The sequence below is a fragment of the Patagioenas fasciata genome, chromosome 3 (genome assembly GCF_037038585.1).
Source record: "Patagioenas fasciata isolate bPatFas1 chromosome 3, bPatFas1.hap1, whole genome shotgun sequence".
Taxonomy (NCBI): Eukaryota; Metazoa; Chordata; class Aves; order Columbiformes; family Columbidae; genus Patagioenas; species Patagioenas fasciata.
In genome coordinates this window covers 27,493,047-27,520,803 of record NC_092522.1, presented here as the reverse complement: position 1 = coordinate 27,520,803, position 27,757 = coordinate 27,493,047, and the positions used below count along the sequence as shown (strand labels likewise).

The 27,757-nt window shown below is 37.2% G+C and overlaps 1 protein-coding gene across 2 annotated transcripts in view; it reads right to left on the bottom strand.

Annotated features, from left to right (window-relative positions):
• Positions 1 to 27,757, bottom strand: part of USH2A (usherin) — a 386,355-nt gene that overhangs the window by 345,709 nt on the left and 12,889 nt on the right. For both annotated transcript variants that reach the window (XM_071805984.1, XM_071805985.1), the window contains exons 4-7: positions 6,394 to 6,529; positions 5,139 to 5,202; positions 2,587 to 2,881; positions 1,137 to 1,321 (exon numbers count right to left, since the gene is read on the bottom strand). In XM_071805984.1, the coding sequence (XP_071662085.1) occupies positions 1,137 to 1,321; positions 2,587 to 2,881; positions 5,139 to 5,202; positions 6,394 to 6,529 (680 nt within the window). The remainder of the gene's footprint in view (positions 1 to 1,136; positions 1,322 to 2,586; positions 2,882 to 5,138; positions 5,203 to 6,393; positions 6,530 to 27,757) is intronic.

Below are 27,757 nucleotides of genomic sequence, written 5' to 3'. Positions count from 1 at the left end.
AATATAGAGATATACCTTTCTGGGCTGAAAAGGGCATTATGCCTCATTTGAGATATTAATCCAAAACTGTTTGGCTTGCTTCAGAGATTTCCCTTCTCCTCTACCCTCTGCTCCAAGGATCAGCAATAAAGCTCAAAGCCCTTTGCTGAAAATGGGTGTAACTCAGATGACCTTATACTCCTCTCTTCAGAATACTGAGCTCCTGGAGAACAAAGATGCTGACGCTTAAAAAGTCTTAGGAAGGTAGCAAAAGTGAAACAACAAAAAAAGCAAAACGCCTGCAGCACCTGGTACTGTATTTTCTGACTGATTTCCAGCCAGGTACTATACAAGCCTAATACTGACCGGCATCGAAAATCAGACAAGAGATGGTGCATTTGAATGTACACAATTATATAGATTCAAATACATATACATATATATACATACATGCACGTGTGTGTGTAAATTTATAATATAAAATAACTATATAATTATGCTTTCTATACTTATTAAATGTGTTTGTATACATGACATATTTTAAAATTTTCACATGCTGTCTAATAAAAAGGCTTGAAACAGGTTTCTAAAAGGTTATGATCCTTCTCACTCTCCCAGTTTTATTTTGGTTCTTGCTTAGAAAGATTAGAAAGCTTCAAGATAAAAGCTCATTTCTTAAATGTTTTGCATGACTAGTAGAGTAAGGCTGAATGATTGGCTTTTGAATGTAAGTTGGGCCTCTCTTCTAAGCTTCAAAACAAGTTGCACCCTCAGAGATAGTCAGGAACACTTTCACATTCAGTAGACAGGTTAAAACAAACTGTTGTATCAGTACCTTCTTCCACTCTTCATCTCACTGTTCTGTAATTCTGCTGACAATAATCCCCCCAATATACAAGCATGTAAAATTTCAGAAGCCTAGCTCAAAAATAAAAGAGGAATCAATTATGTCACATTTCTCAATGTCCGAAATCTGATTAAAAAATCATAAACAACGTTTTGGGGATCAGTTTTGGGATCTTTTATATACTCAGCAGCCCATAATAAATGAGTATACCAAATTAAAAGATTCTATCTCATCAGGACATAGAAACAACTAGTGTCGGGATGTTACTTGTTCAAAACATCTATACTATGCAGATAATACCCACTCATACCTAGGAAGTTGGAGACAGTTGACAGAGTCTGGTCTTTCCAGAGATCCATTGTTAGCCATTCCAAAAATGCTGCAATTTTTAGCGAAATACTGCCAGTCTTCCCAGTTTAGATCATCTGTTTTTTTCCTTTCAATTATTATTGCTTCGGGGTGTGGGCTAAAGAACTGTAGTATAATATAAAATACCTACAACAAGAGAACAAATTTATAAACCAATATTAATGGGTAAGTTGTAAAACAATGAGACTATAAACTTTTTTTTCAATGTGACAATATAGACTGCTTTATTACTCAGAGACAGAAAAAGAAACAATATTTCAGTCCACATATTCCCAGTTAAAAACAAAGATAATCTTTTTTTTTTAAACAAGGTCTTTGATATCTCAGACATTACTACACAACAACTGAAATGTTGCATCAGGACTCCACTTTTTCTTGAAGAACATTTGAAAACGCACTACAAAGTCCACGATGTGTTACAGTAATGTTATCTTGGCAAAAATGAAGTGCATAGCTTTCTGCTGCCAAATATTGGATGAGTTGTTTGTCTGGTTAACAGGTAATTTTAATTTTTTTTTAATTTTATTTTTTTATTTTTTGGAATCTCCATTTTCAGCTTGGAATCTTCATTTTCAGCTTGGAATCTTATCAAATAACCTGTATTGCATTAAAGAGCACTTCACCCAGCATACTGCTTATGCAGAAATGTGTATGTGTCAATTAAGTCAGGTCTTAGAACTTCATAGACATTTGAACTCTTCCCCTTCTCCCCATTAATGACAAAAAAAAAAAAAAAAAAAGAATATAAACCAGCAAGAATACACAGAAATTTGGTAGAGCCCCTACTGTGAATGCAGCCTCACTACTGATATGTTCCTCCTTCCAAGACATCCTGACACTCTTCAACAGCACAGTGGAAGCATTAGATGCAATCTGGACTCTTCAGCAACCTCATCTGCTTATTGTATTCTCCTTCCATATTCCTCAGGAGGCTAAACTACCAGCTCCAGAACATGTACAAAACAGAAATCCCCTCCGACACGTCAGCTTGCCACAGAGATGTTAAATTCCATTTGACTGCAGTCAGTTTTCTACCAGAAGGCACAAACCAAGCATTTCGTGTTTTAATAGAAATTAAAATTTAAGTTGAAATTTACAAAAGTGGAGTTAAAAGGGATGTCTTCACACAGGATATCTGCTCTGGTATATCTGTTCTAGATTACTGCTTGTTACAACAGCCAAAGCACATCAAAAGAGAATGACAAGAACGATAATGCATTCTGTTGCCTTTTGCGTTGTTTAATGCTGAAGAGGAAGTTTTCTTCCTGGCCCCTTGAAGATAATGTCTTAAAGCATAAAGGTTTGAATTTCCTCAAAATTATAACGAAAAGTCTACAAAAATACGTTCCTAGTTTTGATTTAATAAATAGCAAATGTAATATTTCTGTTACCTGATACTGTCCATTTTGTAAATCTATTGTGATAGTAACACCATGATCCAGGTCTGCAGTATTAGCAAACACAGTCGAAATCCAGGTGGTCCCAATGTCGTTATCATTGATGTAATCCAGAGGATGAGCTTCTGCATCCAACCTCAGCACTCTGTCATTAGTGGTATCATCGGCACCGTTAGGGATGCAGTACCTCTGTATCAACGGGTGTACCCGGGGATGACTTCCAGGACAACGGCACTCAGACTGCGTATGCAGATGAGGAAATTTTCCAGATAATACTTCCAAAATGTCTCTGTCACAGCATATAAAAGGTAATTACATACAGGATAAAAAAGGACAAGTGCTGCAATGAATCAGGCCACCCAGGGTCCCTACATAACCAATGGTAAGCAGCAGGCACCTTCAGAAGGTGTTTGAGAAGAAGCACTCTGCAGTTGCTTTTGTTGTTCCATAGACATACATGGAGCTCCACAGACATATACAGAGTCAAGAGAAATGAGCTCCTTGTTGAGATGTCTAAAGCTAGGCAGGATAAATCCAGACCTAGATGCAAGGAGAAGAATGCTTAACATTTTATTACAGTATCATGTCTGATTCCAATCAGTGATCTGGATCCTGTTCTTAAGCATACCCATAGCATCAGCATATTGCCTGTAACCACAGCTGAGTTGAATGTTTGCATCTAACTCCTTCAAAAAGACCAGCTTGAGCAATATCACTTTGCACCTTAGAAAACCTGGACAGAAATATTTTCACTTTCAACTAACTTTAATACAAATGTCCACTTTTTTAGCTGCCCCAGTCTATGATCACTCTAGTTGCTTCTTACAGCTCATGTCAAAGCCATTGAGTCACTTTAGTTTCCTCTGACATCAGCAACTGAAATAGATACATAGGTAGTTAAGCAAGCAGAACGATATATGAATGACATAGGCAGGTTTCCTTAAACCTCTATCCACTTGTCTCTGGTATAAAAGGAGGATTTTGTGAGCCTAGAAGATACAGAACTTTTAAATTAAAAAACCTCTTTTCCCATTTTCCTACTTTATCAGTAAAACATAATTTTTGCATACTTAAATAAATACTTGCAAGCTGCCACTCCAAATTCCACAGAACTAAAATTACAGGGCCTTTTAGACAGCTGTAGACTTAAATTAATTAGCAATGCTGGCAAGACTTTCCTTTGCGGTTTATCCCAGATAAAGACCCAAGTTATTTGTGGATATAAGACTACATCTACAGAAACATCAGATCAGTACATCACAACACTTCGTAAAATATCTTCTCTTTCAATTTTTAAACTTTATTCTTTTCACCAACTTAAATTGTAGTTCAAAGAATTTGACAAGCATTGCTCAGAAAGAATACAACCAACACGATTTTCATGTAACTTGGAATTCAGATTCACATTAATACTTCAAATTCACAGGAGTTCAGTTCATCGTAACATCCTGCAGACAACTGAGCTCTTAGGAAACTGTTTTACATCTTATTGAAAGAATATCATTAAGTAGCCTTAAGGTCTGCAGCCACGAGTGTCATTGTGTGTAGCCTACCCAGAAGCACAATGCAGACAAATAGGACCTGACTACTTCTGGCCAGCTTGAATTGACTAGATTAATCCAGCATGAGCTGGATAACAAAGGTAACATTTCTGTGTAATGTGCTAGGAAGGGAGGCTGGAGGGCAACACAAATTGCAGTGGCAACTGTAATTTGGCCTCAGGGATGGAGGAAGTCAAAGCAATTGCCAAGGCCTGTGTGGGCTGAGCTAGTGAAGTCATGGGCGGCTTATGGTTACAATCTAATGTAGAAAGCAAAGAACAGTTAAGACAATAGCACCTCGGGGTAGGGTTGTGTGCATGGGACATACCCAACATGGATGTCTTATACCATGGGGACGCTGAAAACAGAAGAAATGAACTACTAAGCACAGGATCCAAACTCACAGCCATGAAGCCAACATCCTGACCAGCTGGAGAGCCTGTCTTCTTCATCACTTCAGTCACTGAAGTGGTCCAAGCAGGACTGGCCCACTATGCTTTCTTCCTCACCCCACAGTTTACATGGAGCTCTGGGAAAGCTTGGCAAGTCTCATCCAGCAAGACTAAGCTTATCAACACACACTATCATGTCAGAGTTATGAGTTGATAACACCTAGATAGTTGATAAGCATTGAAATTTAGCAACCAAATCTACTCTCTGCAAGAACACTTACTAAGACAGGTAGTAACAATGACAACAATAATGAGGAAAGCACACTTTTATTTTTGAGTGTTGAGTTCCGCTACATATATACTACTACATATACCAGCTGCATTTAAACAACAGTTCAAAAGCAAAATACATTAAGCTGTTGAGTTTATTTTAACTCAAGATTTTTAAGATCAAAAGTCATCTTTGAAATGAGGTTCAGTAAACTATGTCATCATAAGCAATACTCTAAAGGAGACAGCAGAAAAGCACTATACTTCGGGAAATAAGCATATTGTTATTTGTTCTTCCTTCTCACCACACTCTTATTATTTTACAAAAATAAAGGTTCTTTACCTATTTGTAAGTGCCACCGGGTAAAATCGAAAATCCTGCATTCTTCCAACAAATTGTTCTAAACCTAAGAAAATATATTATAAATAAGCAATCTGTTGAGCAGAAGGCAGATTTGCACTGCATGAGAGCACCTTTAATTCAGCAATCAGAGATCTCTCTTGCACTATTACCCCTCCTGAATGAAACCATCTCGGAACTGGACAAAACTATAAAGGGCAGTGACTCAATTTTTTTTATAAAAAAGAATGATTTATAATAACTTTATAAGAACATTTTGTACCTATCTCTTTTCTGATTAGAGAGGTGGCACAATGATTGGCTCATTAGACAGAAGTAATGAGCCAGTCCATGTGCCACCTCTAATTAGAGGAGACATACAGTAGGTACAACCGTACCTATCAATTTATACAATAAAGACAAAAAGCATTTAAAAATATTCATTTCTTTTATGCATTTATTAGTTATCCAGTGTTCAGAATCAAAAATCACAACTAAACACATTTCCAAATACAACATTCAAGAAATGAGCCACAGAATGGCTTTCTTGCCCAAGAGCACAATAAAGTTGTTTAAGTGACATATAGTTATTTTTAGGAGTTAGCTTCAAATTCCATGTGCTCCTGAAAAGCAATAGTCAGTGTTCTTACATCTACAGAGCAAAGAATTTGTGGAGAGCGGCAAAACATCCCCCAGCTGTTCTGCAATGATCATGTCATGCTGTAGTACATATATAATTCTAGTTGTAGATGAAGAGTAAAACTACCAGGCATTACTAGAGGCTGAGGGGTTCTCATTCTGGTAGTGGTTTATGTGAGTATGGATAGAACTGAAGAACGTGAACAGCCAGAGATCTTCAACTCTATTCCTGACTCCCTGTGGTGAGGAGTGTAGTCTAGTGATCACACACCATCCCATTCTGAAGTAGTTTCAGATATATACTCAGAAAAACTATTAATGTAAATTAATGGAATATTTCACTTTACAGACCGATGTTTTAGAGAATACAGGAAAACCTAACTATACGCAGTAACACGTAGAATTAATTATGAACCTACAGGATCACCTATCAAGCTTTTCTCTTTCAGCCAATCTTTTGAGAAACCTAATTATAAAATAGGAATTTTTTTCTTGTAGGAAAATACTACTTCTCAGCATATAGATTACTTAAAATGACTCACACACACTTCTAACCACTTTATACACATATTTTTTTTCAATATTCCAGTGCGTTCCACTAAAATTCTACAAGATCTACCTGTGCAACTTTGTCCAATTTGCAGTGTACCATCAGCATCAGTATCTGCAATTGTTCCCACCAGAATCCTTGAATCAAAAGGTGTGTTGTCATCTTCCCAGCCGTTCAAGAAGAAACTAATTCTGCTGTGATGCACCTATAGAATCAACACAAATGGTGAAATGTGATTCATTATGCAATCACTGATTTCTCTATATGTTGTGTCTTTCACTGATTAACCACTAACATTACTTCGACCTACTTGCTGCGTTTCTTTATTTTCGGTGCCTACTGAAAGTAGAAACCTCTTCTCCACCCACCCATTAGCAATCCAGTTAATAAGATCATCACTCAGATGCACAGAGTATAACATTTCCACAGTGGTTAAATCAAAACAGAATCTACGGTACAGCGATCTGCTGGGGAGGGGTAAGAGAGGGAAAGGAGAAGGGTCTGTTTCACGAGGTATGAGGCTGGTTACAGCTACTTCACTTCAGGCCATGGGCACATGTTATAGCTGTCAGAGCTCTTCTCACACACATCAGCTCATCCAGGCCTCCAGGGGATATCTACCATCCACAGGATAACCAAATGCAGCACGTTTCAGCCAGGCCTCTAACACCCCTCCAAAACGCCTTCTTAACCCCATCACGTTTCTTTCTATAGGGGCTGAAGGGAAAAGTATAAAAACCAGCTACATCTGCCTTACACCCAGTGGGTAATTCCCTTACATCGAGGGAACTCTTGGTTAGGAACATGCACTCAGCCAGCACCCCAGGGTGCTGTTTTCTGCAAGCGTTCCCTTCCCTGCCAATTCATTTTAAATTTGAGCTAACATTCATAGAAATACTTTATGGCATTCTCCCAGCTCCACAAAGTCACAAAATTCTGAGCTTTTACAAAGTACTTTCTTGCATTAAAAATCTTCATGTTTAGGTTACATAAAATTAGAATGAGTTTAATACTACCGGAGTGCCTTTCAGTCTTACATTTTATGAAAATCAATACTAATTTAAAAAATACAGGCACACACAGAATGAAAATTGGAGGCATCATGGCTATAGCCATCTTCCCATTAATGAAATTAATTATCAAAACTAAGTTCAAAACTTTGGAACTCTGTTGAATTGTTTACTGAATAAACTTAATCTCAGTTATTTCAGAAAGTGTTCTATTTGCAAATCTGAAATCACTTGATTTTTAGCAAAATTTATCATGCATTAGGCTTATTTCACATGAGAGCTTGGTAGCCTTCAAATTCTGAAACATCATTTCGTTCTTGCCAATTTACAGAGCATTATTTCCATTTTGCAAATATGAATGCCTGGTGAATCGTGTCTACAGAGGCCAAATAAAAAGAGAGTGTTTTAGCCTGCCTTGATACCCACGCTAATCAAACCAAAATAAACCTGAATAATTGCTTCCATAAGAACAATATATATGTGAGGACAAACAGAAGGTTTACAAGCCAGAATAATTTGTTGCAAAGAGTAAAGCCAGAACCTGAAAAAAGTATCAGTTTTAAAAGCACAATATAAGCACTCACAATGCTATTCCACCAATAAAGTCTTTCAAATTTCAGACCAAGATAAACGGATACAATTATCTATAAATCTGAGCTCAGATGATCAGCATCACTGCCTCAGGCAACAAGAGCCTATCAGTATTTTAAGAAAGAAAACAGGAAATGAGATGGGGGTATGTATGGATTTTTTTATTATTATTTAGGCTTCACACAAAATTGTACAGATGAATTTTTCCCCTTAAACTGCACTTTCAAACACACAGATGCATGCTGATTTTTATTGCCGTTTCCAGATTCAGTCAATATTTCCCAAATTTAGACAGGAATATTTATTGCCCTTCCACTGATGGAAATTTGAAGGCTATTATCATAATTACTAAGCCTTGAGATTTGTTCAAAAAGTTATTGCATATGAGTTTCACCACTCAAAATACATCTCACCATTTTAAATTATCTTTTGTGTTGACACATCGATGACCTAAATACAACAGTTTTTTATTTAATTTTAATTCAAGGCCCTCTAAACATCTGATGCCCTATTTGCAAGAGCCTAAGTATATGTGTATATGGTGGTTACATTGCATTTTTTTTCAGCATCACATTTTTTACAGCCTGTTACTGTCATTTGGTGTTTGACTGTTATCATCATAAAAGATACAGGCTTTTCTACTTTGTTATTTGTAGCATTATCTCATGTTTTACAACATCTTTGCACAACATGCCCGCACATGAAATATAACTAGTGAAAAGTTCTCAGTGGTATTAATGCATAAAAAAGAATGTGGTTCCATCTCTACTGTCTTTACCCAGCCAAAAGCTGATGAACAGCCAATTTTCCTTTATCACATTAGCACAGCCATGAGGGAAACACATTTGTTCTAGTCAGCTACACTAAAGATACTATTACCAATCTAACATATACATGTTTTATATCAGCAGTATTCTCAGAGTATGAGGGAGCCAACAATATATTAACACTAGCATGACAGTTTATTTAAGAAAAGAAAATTGTCTCTGTAGAGGGACAGAAGTTAGAAATGTATGGCTAAAGCTCAGTGTCACTGGTCTAATAAAGGTAATAATTCTTAAGCTTTCTTTATAGCAGGTAACACTCCTGTGGCAGCTCTGTCATATCATTCAAATAAAAATGTTGTCTTTTACAAGTTTAAGAGTACCTTTATTTTCAGTCAGATATGAAGCATGTTTCTGCTTTCCTGTGTTCACTGTCAAACATCTGTAAGCAGAATTGGGGAATGGGTGTGCTTACCCCCCTCAGCTCCTTGCAAACTCACCGTCTCAGCTACAGCTTCTACAGGACCCGATTCTGCCTCCCCCAGTGGTAAACGCAGTGCTCACCTCCATGCACCCCCTGCTAAAAATCAGTGGGACTCTTTATGACTTAAGAGTGACAGAATTGGGCCCTAAATGGCCAGGTATTTTTACTCGTTGAAAATAGGTGACTAACGCCAATTTTAAATCTCCCTCCCCCACCACCAATCCCTTTGTATTAAATAGGATTTAGAATAGTTGGGTTTAATATAGCACATCCCCAAGGTAGCCCTAAGCACTTTACAATGCTGAACTGGATATCAGTGGTGCAGTGACTGTGTGAGGCAAAGGCAGCAGTCATTATGCATTTGGCAGGAGCTCAATGTAATGATGCCCCTGCTGGTTATTAAAGGGGGTATGAATATCTGACATGGGAGGAAAATGTAGGAGGGAAACCATGTGTGGTATAAAAAAAAAAAAAGAAAAAAATCCCAGCGGCTCTCCACTGTGGGAGGAGAGGAATGTCTCAAAGTTTGGTGTCAGTTTAGACTAAGCTAAATAAGGAGCAAGTCTGGCACCGAATTGGCTGTTTGATGTGGTTATTTAAAGTCTCCTGACCGTTAGCATTAAATTGCACGCAATACCACAGAAATAAAATATGTATTTTTCTCCTGACTAGGGTAACAGGATTGTTCCCCTGTTGTCTTTATTAATAACATTCTATAGGAATTTGCCCCAAGAGAGCAAGAGAAGATGGGTAGGAAAGGCTGGCTTTGCGGTTGTGCAAAGCACGGGACCAGAAGCCTGGGACATCAGCACTCTAATCCCAGCTCTGAAACCATCTCTCCCTCCCGTGCTTCCCCATCTGTCAAATACTTAGCAAATCACCTCACAGGGAGGTGGCAAGGATTAGTCACTAAGATAAATTCACTGTGCAACTACATTAGCTTCTGCCAATGCAGAACCTAATACCAATTCCAAGCAATGGAAAATCCATTTGATGGTGAACTAACTTGGTGAAAGATATCCACAATCTTTTCTCTAATAGCATTCTTATTGTGATCCAGAAGAGTTTCAAAGATGAGAGGTGCCGGGCCAATGAGCTGATAGGAAAGTTCTTTCAGGGCATTCTGACTGAAGCTCTTCTGGTCCTCCATCACAAGCAAATTGACATCAGAGCCCCACATCCAACTACTTCCTACCTAGGTGCAATTCCCTACCCTATGGGTCACCAGTGCAGAATGAAGGAGGACACACTGAAGGACAAGCTTCTGCTTATAAAATGAGATAGGGACAGAAAAGGCATTACAACTGTTTATTTCCTCACCTAAAAATCTGTGCTACTCAGACCATACTCATGAGAACATTACATGAATTTTGACACTTGGTTTGGATTGGGTAGAGCTACCATGTAAAGAAAAGACAGTATTTTCATGTCCTAACTGCTAACAAAAGCTTCCATTATATTGCAGTAATCTGGGGAGGTGGGGGGGAGGTGGGGGGGAGGTGGAAAGGCAGCATCACAACCAAATATTGCACTTCAGAGGAGTGGTACCAACTATGATCAAGAGACTAACTATGGCAAAAAGCAGCAGGGGAGCATTCCAGAGCACGGTAAGGACAGACGATACTGCTCCTGAATACTCTTTGAACCTTAAACCACCAGCAGACTTCATCAGCCAGCCATAGTTCCTACACATTTAGTAGTATTCCATGGATTTCTTTTCCATGATTTTGTATATATATATATTGCTCCTTGAATAGAAAAACTTGCACTTCCCCCAAAGGTACTCACAGTATACATTGATCGAAGAATACCGTGGTTTTTCCCTGCTCTCTTTTTTTTTTCTAACACCTTGAACTGTAGTGTTATCAATAGGTATAATGTACAATGGTATAAAAATGTATAAATAAATAGCATAACAAAAATAAATAAACAGTATAACAGGTATAATAAAAATATTTAGCATTTCAGGAGAAATTATCAATATGCTTTTAAAAAACAAACAAAAAAAAGCCTAACATTCCTCTTCAGTGACAAGGAGGCACATTTTGAGTATCAAATAAAAGACACAGTTAAATTGATTCCCATTTTTTGAGCTACAATTGCACTTTCCAAGATAAAAACAGTGTAGATTGGAGTCTCAGAATTCCCCAAAAAAGTGTTGGCTTTCAGGTAATAACACACACACATTGCAACATACGTGTGTGACATCTGGCACGTTTATGTAAGTACTCTTTTTCTTCACACATGTTAATCATCCTGCTACATAATGTCCTGTTACATATATTCAAAGGAAACTGAAACAATTTTAGTCTCTTCCATGCAGAACTGAATTGCATCATTTCAGCCAAAATAAATGAAGTGAATTCTTCTTGAGTGGACACTATGATCTTTTTGCATCAGTAAGATTTTGCCATTAAAAATAAGTCCTAACATTAATATGAGAGAGACATGGAAAATATTCCTTTTTGTTCCATTAAAAGAATAGAGAATACCTAAATAGAGCAGAGCTCAGGATCACTAACCAGAGATCAAAACTCCACTGCAGTGAATGACATACAACCAATAGATGCAATAGTCTCTTCCCCAAGTGTTTCAGAATTTGTGATTATTATATGTTTCAAAGGCATGGCTGTTTTTTAATATCATCTTTCCTCTAGGCCATTTTTCCTATTCCAATATTTAATGGCACAGGAAAGATTTATTAAAATATTACAGATAAATTAAGGTGAGTTATTTCAGGACAACACTAACTTCTTCCACTGGTTAAATATACATTCCTTTTACTCTTAAAAATACAGACCTTTTACTCTTATCACAGCTTCTAGGAACCACAAAATACAATTCAATCTTAAAGTTTCTTCTCATCATCTATTGTACTAATGACTAGATCACAGTGTCTACCAAGACAGATGAAGAAAACAGATGGATTTCTTCCCAGATTCGCAGGCCATAAATGAGGAGTTCAACAACAGAGGGAACGCTGGCACCAAAACTGAAAGAGAAAAATCTTTTCCAGTCGTTCAAGTCAAATGATACCAACTCTCGACTGTGTACTTATCCAGCCAACTCAGTGATGGCAAACACTTCAACTGTAACTTCAGCTCTTAAGGCTATTTATACCACCAAAGAAAGTCTCAGATGGCAGGGGTGAGAATGACCAAGATATAAAATAAGGACAAGGACCAAAAAATTTATCTTCAGACAAATACTAGGAAATTTAATACATATCAGCACACATAATGGACACCATTCTTTCCAAATAATATGAAAAAGATGCAGTTCCAGACAGTGTACAAGATGTACCAGACAGTGAACAAGATTCGCCCAAATATTAGGTATATGCAAACTAAAGTTTAAAAAAAAAAGTGAGGTAATTTTTAAGTTAAAAGTGCAAATTTAGCTAGCTGCAAATGCAAGCTAAATTGCTAAATTTAAAAATGAAATACAAGTTAAAACATAAAGCCTGTTTATCAAATATGAAGAAACAAGCAAATTCTCCTCCATATAAGCGAACACAAAATAAACTGTAAGAAAATTCAAACAAGTCTATTATTCTATCCTTTAAATAAGCTCTATTTGCAGAGTAATAAATTTTGCAGAAATAGAAATAATTTTACTATTATAAAGAAGTTGATATACAACACGAAGAATTTTAAAGTGCTTTATGAACAGCAATTAGGTAGTTATACAATTTACCTATAAAGCATTTAAAGAAAAAAAAAAATAAAAATTAAAAAAAATTCATTTATTTTCCAGATCAGGAAACTTGCAGAAATGAGCCCTCCCCTTAGTCGCTATAAAGGCTAAAGCAACTCCAGAATCAATAGAGTTACACAGGCTTTACAGAAGTTAGAAGGAGAAGTTAGCATAAATTATTTGCTTAATCATTCAGAAATAATGAGGAATCAGAGATCATGAGAAATCAGGAGAAGTCGCAACTCATCCAGCTCAAAAATTACTAGACAACATACTGTTACAATTGCTTACCGTCACTTAGTTTGGTATAGTTCTTATAAAAGTTGCTACCTAAACACAGCTTGCTACCTGTCAAAATAACTAAGATTCAGAAACACTTTTCTTCTTCTAAACGTACTGCAGATTTGTTGCATCAGGAACTTTTCCTATGAGTTAATTCTATAGAAACAGACAGTGTATTAACACATTTTCTCCCAAGGTGAGGAAACAGATTAAGGTTATGACCAAAATGACAGGCCTGTGGCTTCCTTGAATACTTTAATAGAGTCAACAAATCAACAGTGGTCACTGATGACAACAGATGAGGGAGACAATAGATGGAAGTGGGGGGAATTAGTGATGCTGCTATAATGGTCTAATCAAAAACTTGAGTATAGAAATCTTTTTCACCTTCAACCTGTCTAAATATGCTCTTTTTGCCTGCTCATATAAAGATATACAGCATATTCTGCCACTGGGGAACATGTGGGTTCATACCTCTGCTCTCTGAAAGCAGGCGTGAAAGAGAAGCATAACAGTTAATAAAAGATAGAGTAAAGGGGTTTTGCATATCAAAGAGATGAGACACGCACGAGTATGTTTTTTTGGTATTTTCTTGCATAATTGCAGATCGTGCTGAAGCTGTAGTTACAAAGGCTTCCACACAGCTTTAATATTTCTTAAATGAATTTTTGTAAAAAGGAAAGGTCAGTGATACAGACTTAAGCAACACAAAGCAGACGAATGGCATTTTGGGGAAAAAATAGGATTAAACCATTAGCACAAATCCGAGTTTACTTTCAGCTGTGATTTACTTAGAACTAGCAACCAAAAAGAATAATGCTGCATTTTACGTGTTTTTAAAAATCTGGGCATCTATGCACTCCTAAATTGATGCATCAGAAATGGCAGACAACCTTCTGCCACAATTCAACACCTTTCTTCAGTAAATAAACTATGGAATTCACACATCTTGAACAGCTGTCTGAAGGGTGCCTTTTCTACCCATCAGTTCTGCCTCATTCTTCTTATTTTGCATTACTCTCTTAATTTTTATATATCCTTTTTAGTTTACTACATTCACATTTAGTTAAAAAAAAAAAAAATAAACATAGTGAATACAAGTGGGAGCAGATTCCATGCCCCCAAGGGCTATTTTTCTTGCAACCATTAACACAAACAAGGAATAACATAAAGAGATTATCCCAAAATTCGTCTACCCTTCCCAAGCCTTCAGGCCATCTTTCCCTGTCATCCACCTTACGACTGCTTTAGAAAATAAAGAGAAGCAGTAGCCTCCACAGCTTAAGCACTGCAGATGCATCAGGATTCCATGCCACACTCATCCATCTCCTACTCCACACTTTACACTCACCAACACCAGTGCACAGCCTGCTCATACTGTCCTACATTGCTCATCACTCCTTACAACATAACATACCATGTGCAGACAAACTCAAATTTAAAAGCTTAGCTGAATGGATAGTTCAGGCATAAACACAATTGTATGTTTTTGAAGTGCAAGCACATTTTGGCAGTGATGTCATTGCTGGGGATGTTTGGGCAGATCTCATACATATATCAAAATCCCCTGTGATTTTTTTTTAATATCTATTTTTACACCTCTCAGAGACAAAACTACAACCCTAACATAAAAAGAGTTCACTTTTAGTTTTTTGCTCTTTGCATTTTAATTTTCCTGTTTGGAATGAAAACTGAGAGAACACAGAAGGAACCTGGCAGATGTAAAGCTTGGCAAGATAAAATGAATTTATGTAGCAAACATACGAGAACACGAATACGTCAAGAGAGATCTTGTTCTCAAACAGATCCAAAAAGATGTTAATAACCACATTAATAGGGATGGAGGGGGTGGGGGAGTAGAGGAGTGTGAAAATTAAAGAATAATATCCAGAAGGACAAGCCAGCTCAGATAATTTATCTGCATAACACTTGAGAAAGAAATGGCACCTTCCCTACCAGTAAAAGAACTTCTGATGAGTTTGCCAGTGAGCTTGGTGCTGCTTCAGCTAGAACTCTGTCTTGATTCCAAATGCATTTCTCTATCTTACAAAGTACAGGAGAAAAATACGTACTATCTTATATAGCCACTACAGTTACTTAAAAACTTCAATGTTGTTTTAGGTTACATGCCCATTATCTTATAGCAAATGCGAAAGATCCACACATAAAATAATATTTTACCTGCTATGATTAAATGACTATTCACATTCCTAAATTCCTGTGTTTCAAATCCTATACTATCTTCACATGGAAAAACCTAAGGTTTTTAAGCTATAAGAACTTTGCACCTCTGAGTAAACTCAAACCTACTACTCACCTCTGTATTTCAAGCCTGTTAAGCAATTTGGCTGCAAGCTTGAGGAAAAAGAGCACAAGAAGACAGAGGCAAACTGCAACCCTGGCATTTGTGTAGGTCTCAAAGTGACACTTTTCACACATCTTTCATTCTCAGACCAAAGAGCGTTTTATAGAAAGAAAAAAGAAAAAAAAAAAAAGGCTTGGGGCCATTCATTAAAAAGGCTTGGGGCCATTCATTGCAGCCACTGACTTAAGTAACAGTACAGTCAGAGACTTTATTATGATCGGTTTTAAATAACCCAAAAGTTAAATTATTGTTAGTATGCCTCAAACGAGGTTCCAGTATTAATAAATTCACCAGAAGCAGGATCATCTCACCAAATCAGTGAATTAGACTGTATATTTACTCAAACTATTTTAGAATTGTTACAAGAAAAGATGTGGAAAAAAGCCTTTCTTCACAAGATTTATAGGGGGTGCACACACATCAGTATTTGATGACACTGTGCACAGTCTTGTTGCAGAATCCAGAGGATTTTAACTTAGTCATATAATCGGCTAAAACACTGCTATTGAATATATTCTCCTTCAGGACAGCAAACTGGTGAAATACCAGGAAAACATTCCAAAAGGAATAATACATTTTCAAGTTTGGTTTTATCCTCTACTTTTTTCTTTCATTTCCTCTTGTTGTTAGGCTTTGACAGACATTTTGCCAGGAGTTCCTGATAAAAAAAAAAAATCCCGATTAGATGGCTTTTGAAATTAAAACTGCCTAAACGGGAAAACGCATCATTTTTTAAATGCTGAAATTGACTCATCACAACATTCTGTCCAGAGATAACAAGTGGACTGACTAGTACTTCAGCTGTGAATTTATTTAAATGTAGACATACACATGCAGTATTAGGAAGGCAAAAACAGGATATGAAATAAACATAAGGCATCAACTCTAAGCTCACTGTCAAGAGTATACCAAGGCTTCTAACCACAGAGTTCAGCTGAAGGTAACTATCTGTCAAATATAATCTGTGCAAGTGAATATGCTTAAGCTGGTGCTATGAATCAACCAAAATTGCTTTGGTCTTATTGACATTCAATTGCAAGAAGTTGCAGATCATCCAGTCCAATAGACATCTGACAACACCAAGAGTGCTTCAGTGACAGAAAGCTTTAAATATAGATGCAACTATCATCACAATACATATGGAACTAAACTTTATGATCCTTCATATTACCTTTAGAAACTGGTCATCAGCTGGATGCCATAAGACCACATGGTCATCCTCTCTGCCTGTTGCCAATTTCTACAGTTAACAAATCACTCTAACTTAAAAAAAAAAAAAAAAAAAAAAAAAAGAAGAAAAAAAAAAAAGAAAAAGAGGAATACAGATTGACTGACAGAAAAAGAGCACTTGATCTTTCATCACTGTCCCGTTAAATCTCTCTGTGAAATCCACTTCTGCCATTATCATCTTTGTGCACCTTTTAAAAACAAAATACCAGATCAAAATTTGTTCAAACTCTTTGCTTTAGTTAAGGGCCAGATCTTCAGCTACTATAAAATAGCATTGCTGAAGCTGAAGGCAGTTTACACCTGCTGAGATTCAGACCTCAAATATGTTCAAATTTACTTTCTTCCTCACAGCTGTTCTTTACACCTTGAAACAAGATGTCTGATAATGTGTATATGTGGGATGTTGGACAATAAAGCATTTTGCACACTGGGTCCCAAAAGAAGACTTGATTTGTATCCTAACTTTGCACAAAAGAAAGGAACACCACCTGTAACCATCTGTGTGCTTGTTTGACCCTTCTCTCTCAGAGAACTCCCGCCATTTCAGTGGAAGATGTTCCAGTGCAGCAAGGTATATTTTTCTAAAAAATTTCACGCAGCCCCACCGTCTACATGAGTAGTTCTGTGCCCACTCGTTGGCCCTCCCCAGCTCCCTCTGTCTCACTCCTTCCCTCACCATACAATGAACCGGAATCATCCCAGAGCCACAAACGGATAAAGAAATTTGGGGAAGAGGAAATGTGTTGGCTATATACAGCTGGCATTTATGGGGATGCACAGTGCAAGCATTTTTGGCAGGAAAGAGGGAGAGAGACTCACACCCACGTTATGAGCTCTCTGAACAGTTATGCCCATGCTCTGAGAAATCCAGTGTACAAAAAACAGAGACTTGAGGAAGAAACCTCATCATGGGACCACAGCGACAGAACTGTCTTAAGACAGAAGAGCTGGAGAGAATAAAGGGACAGTAGAAGAAATTGTAAAGAACAGCGAAGGGGAAGGAAAAAGCATAAGGTCGGGGGGGCAAGTTGTCTCTTTGCCTTTCCCTCTTTTGCCTCAGGCCTATATCGGCCTTTCCTTTTCTTGACTTAACTGGGATGAATTTTAATTGTGGCCTCTCTACGTGTTTTATACACTATGTAGTCTCCACTTGTGTGGAGTGGATTTCCCATTCATCACAGGATTGCAAGCAAAAATCCCAGGAGCATTTTTCTTCCCTTCAAAGTTAGCTCTGCTAAAATCAATAACTTTAGGGCTGCTTCCTCCATCCAGAGCATACCCATGACCATTTCAAATGTCAGGATTTTGTGATAATTTGATTCTGTTTCTTATCTTCATATACAGATTCATATTTACAATCTTTCCATTATATCAGTGTCAATATTCTATACTGTTTCAACAACAGTACAAAGGCAACAACCTTATCGGAATGGTGGAAATGTGCTCTTATTTGTAGTTTTAACACAGCCGAGATCATAACTGATCTCTAACAATCTATCTCTTCCCACTGTCTTCTCCTCAACACCCCAGGATTCTTCAAATCAAAGTTCTGTTTTTCTTGGGGACCCATTTTATGTCTTAAATATTTTTATTGTGTGGGTTTTGCGAGTTTTTTTTTGGACCACCTGCAAGTCTAGTGCAACAGTCAATAATCACAACTACATTAAATTGTCCTTACCTTGTATGCAAACCACTGAGCTTAGTTTAAAAAGAAGGAAACAGAAGAGAGGGGAGGGAGCAGAGGTGTTTCCAACTTCAGATTGAGTATCATCCCTCAGCAATATTGTTACATCTCTTCCAGCTTTATATTAGCTCTCCCTTCACTAAAACTGTGTATCTTGGCATTTTAAATCCCCCTTCATTTTCCTGGTTGTCTCTCTTACTCCAATAATATCTTTCTTATCCTTGAAAACATGTCACTCCAATTCAGCAGTCTTATTACATATGCTCCCAGCATTTGTATAAAAGATATTTAGCTTTTCTCTTTGCCCTCCTTCACTTTTCTTTTTCACTATCTCCTACAATGCTAATCCCTTCTCAACAGGAAATGGTTTCCCTTCAATCCAAGCCTTTCCTTTTGTGCATAGATCCACTATTTCAGCCTGAATTCCCTGAAGAACAACATAAATTAAAAAAAAAAAAAAAAAAAAAGGGGTAGGAGGGGAGGGGAGAAGAGGAAGAAAAAGATGGAACCCTAGTGTGTTCCTGAAGCAATTAACTCTGTCCAAGAACAAGCCATGTATTAGCACAAATTTGACCCCAAATAGTGAAATCAGAAAGCAACTGGAACACAGACGGATCCATAAGGTGCTTTACACGTCTAAGAAAAACTAACAGCTATTTCATGAATAAAGCTTGCAAAAAATGCAAGTAAGAGAAAGAAGAAGGATCCAAAATAAGAATCATGTATGCCATTAATTTTTTGGACAAGGGCAATTTTAGTACCGTGTTAAAAACTGAGTGATATAACCCACACTGTCAATTACCTGATAAACAAGGCTGAAGTCAAAGAAAGATCGATGCAAAGAGACAGCTTTTGAAATGGTCTGCATTTTTAAAGAATTAGTATTGAAACACGTAAACATTGTTTTAAAATAAACAGTTGTATCAGAGATTAGCAATCCTCTGCCATAGAGCATGCATTCCAATTATGGACTGGCAATTTTTATTTAATCTGTTGGTGAGTTCTTCACCAGTATTTCAGTAGTATGAAATATCACTAAAATGGTTAACTACAGCCCTGCCACTTTCTACCCCAACCAGCACTGTACCAATGAAAAATATTCTTTATTGGTCTATCTATTGCTGATACCTCAGTACAGAACAAACATACCTGGGCAGGGGAGTGGCAGGGAGAATGCAGGAGCTCAAGACTGCAAATACAGATTTTGTTAAAAAACTAAAGTAATTATCAAATAACCTTTGCTCCAACTACTATTTTAACCATCGATCCATCTCTGTTATTTTCACATCGAAAGATTTGACAAGTGACTCTTGCACTGCAAATGAATTCCAAACAATCAAACATAATAAAATGATCCTCGTCATCAGATCTGAAAATACATGGAGAACAATTGCTTTCTTGCTGCATAATGACTCTATTTTCCCAAGTCACAGAACAAATCAGATCCAAGATCTGACGATCACTATAGTAACATGAAAGGAGACAAGTATTAAGGATTCGACAAGATGCTTTTTAGTAGCTAGAACAGTTACATAAAATAGACTTGCCAAAATTAATTGAAACAAAAGGTCTGAAAGTACATTTTAGATAATCTTATAACAATGCATATTTTCTCTCTGCCCCCTCCATTTAAAATACAGCACAACCACTGATTCTGAATTTTCCTGAACTACTTGTAATCATGTAAATTAGGGATGAGATGTAGATGTCAAATGAAACGTCCCTTCTGAATAAAGTCTCTGTGCTTTGCTAGTCAAAGAATAAGCAGATACTCACACAAATGAAGGGAGCTGTTACTAACACACAATTATTAACCCCGTATTACATTATCAGCTGCAGATTAAATTCTAGTCTTTTGAACTGATTATATATGAAGAACTTTGCACCATTTTGCACTGCCCAATAGCAGGACTTGTAAGTCATTCCCAAATTTAATGCAAAAATGCAATGGTTCTACAAGAGCCGAACAGCTCTGCTGGGACTAGAAGGTTGAAAATCCATCCCTCTGTCTTTTTTGTGATGATTTACATAAGAAAAAAGCAATTATTCTTGTCTTCTGAATACCTCACCACAAAAGTTCCATGTATCCAGTTAAGGGATTTTTGCAAATAGTCTCATCCTTTCTTTCAAGGTTTAGTTTCCTTTCATGGTTAAGGATCCACAAAATTCTGCCTTTGATTCCTTTCATATTTCTTCCAACAACCTTACTTCAGGCCCTTCCATTCTCCTCTGTGCCCTGTTTTCCTCCTTCCATCACAAAGTTCTTTTTAGAAGTGGTCATTCAACTACTCCTTTGTACTGTAACTCTCAAAAACTTTTTGATGACAATTAACTGGAAGCTTCAGTTTTCATTTTTTAATAATACTGTTTTTTCCAGAGTTGCTATGCATCTAAACTGTGTTAAATGAACATAGACCAAACCCCTTCAGAGGACTGTATTGTGATACCTTGTTGTTGGTAGTTTTTTTCTGGAAAAACCTAAAGGAAAAAGTTTATGCAGCAGCTCCCTCAACCACATTTTATTGGAGATGGGCCAGGAGAGTCTGCTCAGAAAGTTCATAGAGGTTTCCTGTGCACTTTAGTAGAGAGGTCTCAAGGCACAGAAAGGCCAGGCTGATTACTGATCAACAGCAAGGATGAGGATGCCAACAAATACAATTTAAGGAAAAGGATAAAAGCCCATCAAATATAATAAAATGCACTTAGAAGTCCAGCAGAAGAGTGGTAACCCAATTTGCCAATCTATTACATATATAATTACCTGCCTGACAGACAAGAGGGACATGCATAAGGCACAAGTAGTAACTTGAAGAGACAGAATACTATCAAGATTCAAGCAGGTCACCTAGAGAAGCCCAGAGAGATGAGAGACTTTTTCTGTTGAAAAGTCCTCCAAGAACCACGGAAGTCCCATGGGACATGGTCATCAAGCTAGAAAGAGAAAGGCACATACCTCCAAGTAATGTGGATAAATCTTCAGGGTAAGAATTTCAGTGGAAAGAAGCAGAATCTTGGAGTTCTGAAATGTCAGTTTAGGAGCAATATCGATAGTTTAATCTATGCTGCCACTGAATATCACATGCTGATTTGCCTACAGGTGCAACGATGATGAACCTCACACGATATATAGGTAATCTACACAATAGCAAATTACAATAGCAAAGCTACACCTAGGTACCACTAGAAAGGAGAGAAGAGAGGTTCAAGAGGAAAATATTTTGGCCTTAATTCAGGAGGCAGAAGATCAAAGCCAGTGCCATTCTTTGAAAAGCTGCCAGTATCACAAAGGGCCAGACAAGCAAGGTTGCATGATTCTGCACAGAACTGAGCAAATAGTGCATGGAAAGAAAGAGTTAGGTCAATTCAGAACTGAAACACTTTTCTGGAACAGAAAGAATCAAAGAAGGGTAAGGTTTTCCTACAGCCAAATACAGCAAGTTTACCACTTTATCAAATTACAAAAGAAAGCCACCAAGTTTAGGGAAAAAGTAACTTGAAAGTATCTAAAATAACCCCATCCTAACTAAGCAAGCATGTAAACTGTAAACCATGACAAAATATGCCTATTTTTGGAATCTAAAGCCTAAGACATTTGAACCTGAATGTCAGGAATTACACAGATCATACCACTAAGAAAGTGTTGCTATACTTTGAAGAAAGTTCAAATTTTGATAAGGTACAGGAATTACCTGTATTAAAACACACTACAGAAGCTGGTATTCCAGCCATTTTTTTTAAATAAAATAAGAAATTGGAGCAATTGTTCTGATAATCCATCAAATCAAGACTACACAGGGTGAACTGGTTGGAAAGGTACATGGATAAATATTGTATACTGAAAAAGGGAACGTGGCGTTTGTGGAAGGATATCAAGATCCAACTTTCAATTCTTCTAAGTAGGTAAGATGTACGTGGATAAGGAAGAACTGACCAATATAATATACTGGCTTTGCAGAAAGGATTCAAACTTGGTGGAGATTAAATGGCCACATTTAACACAGACAATTTATCAGTAGGTAACTCCAACAATCTCTGCTATGTAACATTATGTGTAGGCTTGAAAACAGTGGTTAGTGAGGTGAAAAAAGGATGTAGTTAATACATTCAGACAGTAAAAGTCAAAACTTACCTCGGAGTTACTAAAGAATCTTCACAGAATCACAGAATGTTAGGGACCAGAAAGGAACTCAAAAGATCATCCAGTCCAATCCCCCTGCCCAAGCAGGAACACCCAGATGAGGTTACACAGGAATGTGTCCAGGTGGGTTTTGAATGTCTCCAGAGTAGGAGACTCCACAGCCTCCCTGGGCAGCCTGTTCCAGGGCTCTGTCACCCTCACCATGAAGAAGTTTCTTCTCACATTTAAGTGGAACCTTTTGTGTTACAGTTTGCACCCACTGTCCCTTGTCTTATAATTGGTTGTCAGTGAGAAGAGCCTGGCTCCATCCTTGTGACACTCACCCTTTATATATTTATAAACAATAATGAGGTCATCCCTCAGTCTCCTCTTCTCCAAGCTAAAGAGCCCCAGCTCCCTCAGCCTTTCCTCATACGGGAGATGCTCCACTCCCTTCATCATCTTTGTTGCCCTGCGCTGGACTCTCTCCAGCAGCTCCCTGTCCTTCTTGAACTGAGTGGCCCAGAACTGGACACAATGTTCCAGATGTGGTCTCACCAGGGCAGAGTAGAGGAGGAGGAGAACATCCCTCGACCTACTAACCACCCCCTTCTAATACACCCCAGGATGCCATTGGCCTTCCTGGCCACAAGGGCACAGTGCTGGCTCATGGTCATCCTGCTGTCCACCAGGACCCCCAGGTCCCTTTCCCCTACACTGCTCTCTAACAGGTCATTCCCCAACTTATACTGGTAAGGAACAGGCAATTAAGGAACAGAAAATAAAATAGCAGACTAAATGCATTAACCACAAAGTAGCAGACATGAGAAAAATATTCTGAAGTATGTAAACCTAACATTAAGTTCTGAACTGCCACTGCTCAGAAAAAGTGGTCTTGGAGTTACTGTAGATAGTAATCCACTAATGAGCAAAATGTCCAATGGTAAAGAGGAAACACATTCCTTAGGGGGAAAAAAATGGAAGAAGAAAACCACAAAATTTCATTGTTTAGAAATTTATGGTGCAAAGTAACTGGAATAAGAAATTTGCCTTTTGCATTCCCAAAATTTTAATAGTATAACCCCAAAACTTCCAGAAAAGATCAGTGAGGATCATCTAACTCCAGAATGTCTTCAATATAAGGAGAGATCCAGTTTATAACAATTATAAATGTCATCAAGTTTTATAACCAAAATATCAAATTGAATGAGAATTTAAAATGGAAAGCAACTGACAAAATAAATTGGCAAAAATAAGTTAGCAGACAGCAGATTTAAAATAAAAAATAATTTCATACAGCCATAATTGCATAAGAGGAACTCATTGTCACAAGATACTAGCAATACCAAAACATAAATTATAAAAAAGAACTGGACTATTAAACTAAAAATAGGTCAGTCAGTGGCTATTCAGTACAGTCTACTTAAGAATCTCCAAAACCACTGGTTGTCAGAAAACAAGCCAGTAGTATATCTGAAAAAAAAAAGGTGTTTCTGTCCATCGACTCTTCTTTCACACTCGGTGTATCTAGACAGATTGTCAAATCAGAACAGGACTTCTTCAGCAATGCAAAATTTACAGCATTATTGAGCTGAAGTATTGGAACAAGATACAGGGACAGGAATTCTTCCATCCCAGAACTTACTACTTTCCAGTCAAGCTGACAAGTTTTTCAGTGCCAGGAAATATTCTTTGCTTCCACAAGAAAAAAAAAAATTCATGAAGACTTACCAGAAGATTCCTCTCCTGTGGATTGCCACCAGCACATATGGATTTTGAATTGTATAGGATGGATCTACACACATAATTTATGTCACCTTCCATTTGCTGCATGCATAGGTGATAATGCAAGATGTACATGACAGAGTTCACACATAAATAATGGAGGTTGCATAAAGGACACTCTGAAAGTTTCATCTTCCGTTTCTTGATCAGACTTTTGACTTAAGTCTCTGTCTTTAAGCTACAGAAACCTGAACCAAATGTACTAATAACTTTTTTTTAGTTAACCAGGAAAAGCAGAAGCTGCTGTATTTGGCTGTACTCATTAAGTTTTTAGAATTTATCAAAAAGTATCAAGCACCTTGCAAAAACATTTACTTAACAATTGGCACAGCACAGAGGGAAGGACAATGGTTTAATATCTGTGATACATTTTTACCAGCAAAGTAGTTCAAACCAATTGCCAGTTTTCTGCTTACACACTGTATACGCCAAGAACTACCTTCTGGAGGACCTTCTGCCCACATTGCAAACGGTGTGTTCTAAATGATGATACTCCAGTGTACAACTTCAAGCTTGGTCTTCCCAGAAAGGAATTTAATTCAATACGCCAGCAGGGCTCTTCAGTAATGCAAGACTCCAAACAGACAGAAGGTAAACCCGTACCAAAAAGAATTTCCTGTACACAAAACTAACAGATGCACCCCGTGAGTGTCATCTTAAAGTGTTAATATTATACCAACAGTCACATCACACAGCTACTCCCAGCCTCTCAAAATTTGCTCCCTACACAACTCAAGAGCACATAAACAAACAGAAGAGCAGAACTACAGCTGCAGAAACATACCTAAAATCACACCAAGCAATACCTATCTGGGAAAACACTTATAAGCAGTGTACGTAAACCTGTATTTAAGAGCCTATCTCACAATCAAGGGCTATCTAGTTTAAACAGTATTTTTTTTGCTTATGTTTCTCCCAGTAGGACTCCAGATATCTAGCAATATGAAAGTAGTTTGTTCCAATGACCATAGTTTAATTCACAGGATGCTGTCAAACAGCATGCATCCCCCTCTCAGTTAACTTCAGTTATACAATTTTTACTTTCATTATTAATATTGAATTTGAACACTTGAAGTACATCTTTTCTTCACCTTTCAAAACATTCTCCTCTAAGAAGGGAAGCTACTTCCATATGTTATCCATACCTTTAGATTTATATGTCACAACATTACATAACCGTTTTTTCCAACAAAAACACCATGCTTACAAATTATATTTTACGTACTGTAACAAGACATGACAGAAACAGATATATTGCGTATTACAATGGTCACTAGAAGTTTGAGTTACAGCTATTAATTATCCTTAAAAAAAATTATGGTATGCTTAGGAAGAAGACTGAAAGTTATTTTCTAATTTAAAAAAAAGCCACGCTACTCCACAATTCTAGAGTAGCACAGACCATTACTCATGGTTGCTTTACTTATTTTTTAGATAAAAAATAAAAATTAAATTAAAAAGGCAATACACACCAAAGGCCAAAAATACAACCTTAGGAATTGCAGGGCATTTAAAGATTTGAGACTAGGGGTAAAAATGAAGGTAAATAATTATTAGCATAGTGTTTCTGTTATTAAAGCTACAATTTAATTGGCTGTTGCATATTTTTGTATAAGCAAACAAATTACTTGTAAAACAAATTGAAACCTGATAGATTTCAAATCTCCCCTGAAACCTTCCAGACAAGTCAGGCATATCTTCTGCAAACCATTTGGTACTACCTCCTCCCAGCACTGGTCATACAAGGACTTTGTTTCATTCCTACAATATATAATTTAGAGTCTATGAACACTTCAGTGGGATATGAAAAAACACTTGCAATTTCCAGAAGCGTGGTCAAGATAGCATTGATAAAACCCAAAACCTGTATATTTGGCATTCTCTGAAATTAAAATCTTGGACCAGGTGAAGTTCCTTGTCTTGTGTTCCCAGGTAGCTGTTAGACTGTAAGTCTAAATCTGCAAATGTACAAGAACTTGACTGAACTCATATTCAGGCAAGAAATGATGTAGTTTTTTAAGAAACCAAGTATAAGTGAGGAGAAGAGAGAGGCTTCTAGGAAATATCCCAGTTTCCCAAGGAGCCGAAGTCATAACAACAAAGATCTTTCAAATCAACACAAACAGTCAACATGCTAGAACCCCCAGAGCAGAAGAGGACTTCTAGATGCAGCACAGCAAGTTACTAATATCAAAGAACCCCAAGGCTGCAAGTTCAGCAGCAGTATCTGAACAGCTCGCAGCCGTAGCAGATTAAATGATGAACGAGTCGCCAAGAGAGCCCTGCTCACTGTTTCTGTGAACAGATCTCTAAACAGACACTCGAATACATTATACAAGGCTGTAACATGTGTTTTATCTCTGCTGTCTGTTGGGAGCATTGCACCAACCATATGGACAGACTGCATCCTCCCAAATACTTTCAACACACAACTGCAATTAATAGGCAAGATGCTCTAATATGTAGAACTGATGCAAACTCTACTTCAAATAGGAGAGCAAAGCGATTTGTTAAACTAAAATGCTTCTTTGCTTTCTCATGTCCTTACTAAACTTTGGGAATATACAGTTTAAAACACCTCATATTTAGTAATACATATGCAGAGAGTGTAGAGTAAATGTTTTCCTCCCTGCTTTTAAGTCTCAGGTTCGTTACTTTTAATATAAATTCTGAAGTATTCAAAAACTTGTGCAGAAAATAAAAGGATTTCACAAATTGGAAAGGACAAGTTTTCTCTTGATAGTCAAACAGTTATGATGTAAAGTGGTCTCATTAAATCATAAGTACTTTAACCTTTTCTTGAAAGAACTGGAAGATTTAAAGATTTATAAAGAAATTTTGCCTAAACTAGGAAATGACTCATATTTGACATGTATTGAAATGATAATGCTGATTTCAACAGGCACTCTAAGAGCATTTTCCTCCCAGGAGAGTAATTCAGTCATGGTTACCTCTCTGCATTTAGATTTTAAACTTACTTTCTCAAGCTTTTAATGTGCTATACTCTGCCAAAACATGGCAGAGTTACATAGATATGATCAGGCAAAATAAAGGCTAGCAAAAAGATTCTTTTTATAATTGCAGGCACTAAATATGAAACAAATTCATCAATCTGACATGTTCTCAAAGAATCCCCTGTTTCAGCAGCTTCGGTTGTATCTGAAAATTCATATTTAAATTCCACTCTTCTTAATTGGTTAAATAAATTCTGAAGTATCAAAGGGAAGGTGAGAGACCCTTAAAGTGAATCTGAAAAAGAAAATTCATAACAGAGCTGATGTTACTAAGTGGCACAAATCTGATATTGGTATCACTATGCAGAGATAATGAGGTACACAACCGGCCTTAAATACGCATTGCTATGCTTTCAAATTTTTATTTCTTTAAAAGTTCACTTTTTCAGACACCAGTTTTCCTGAGGTTTC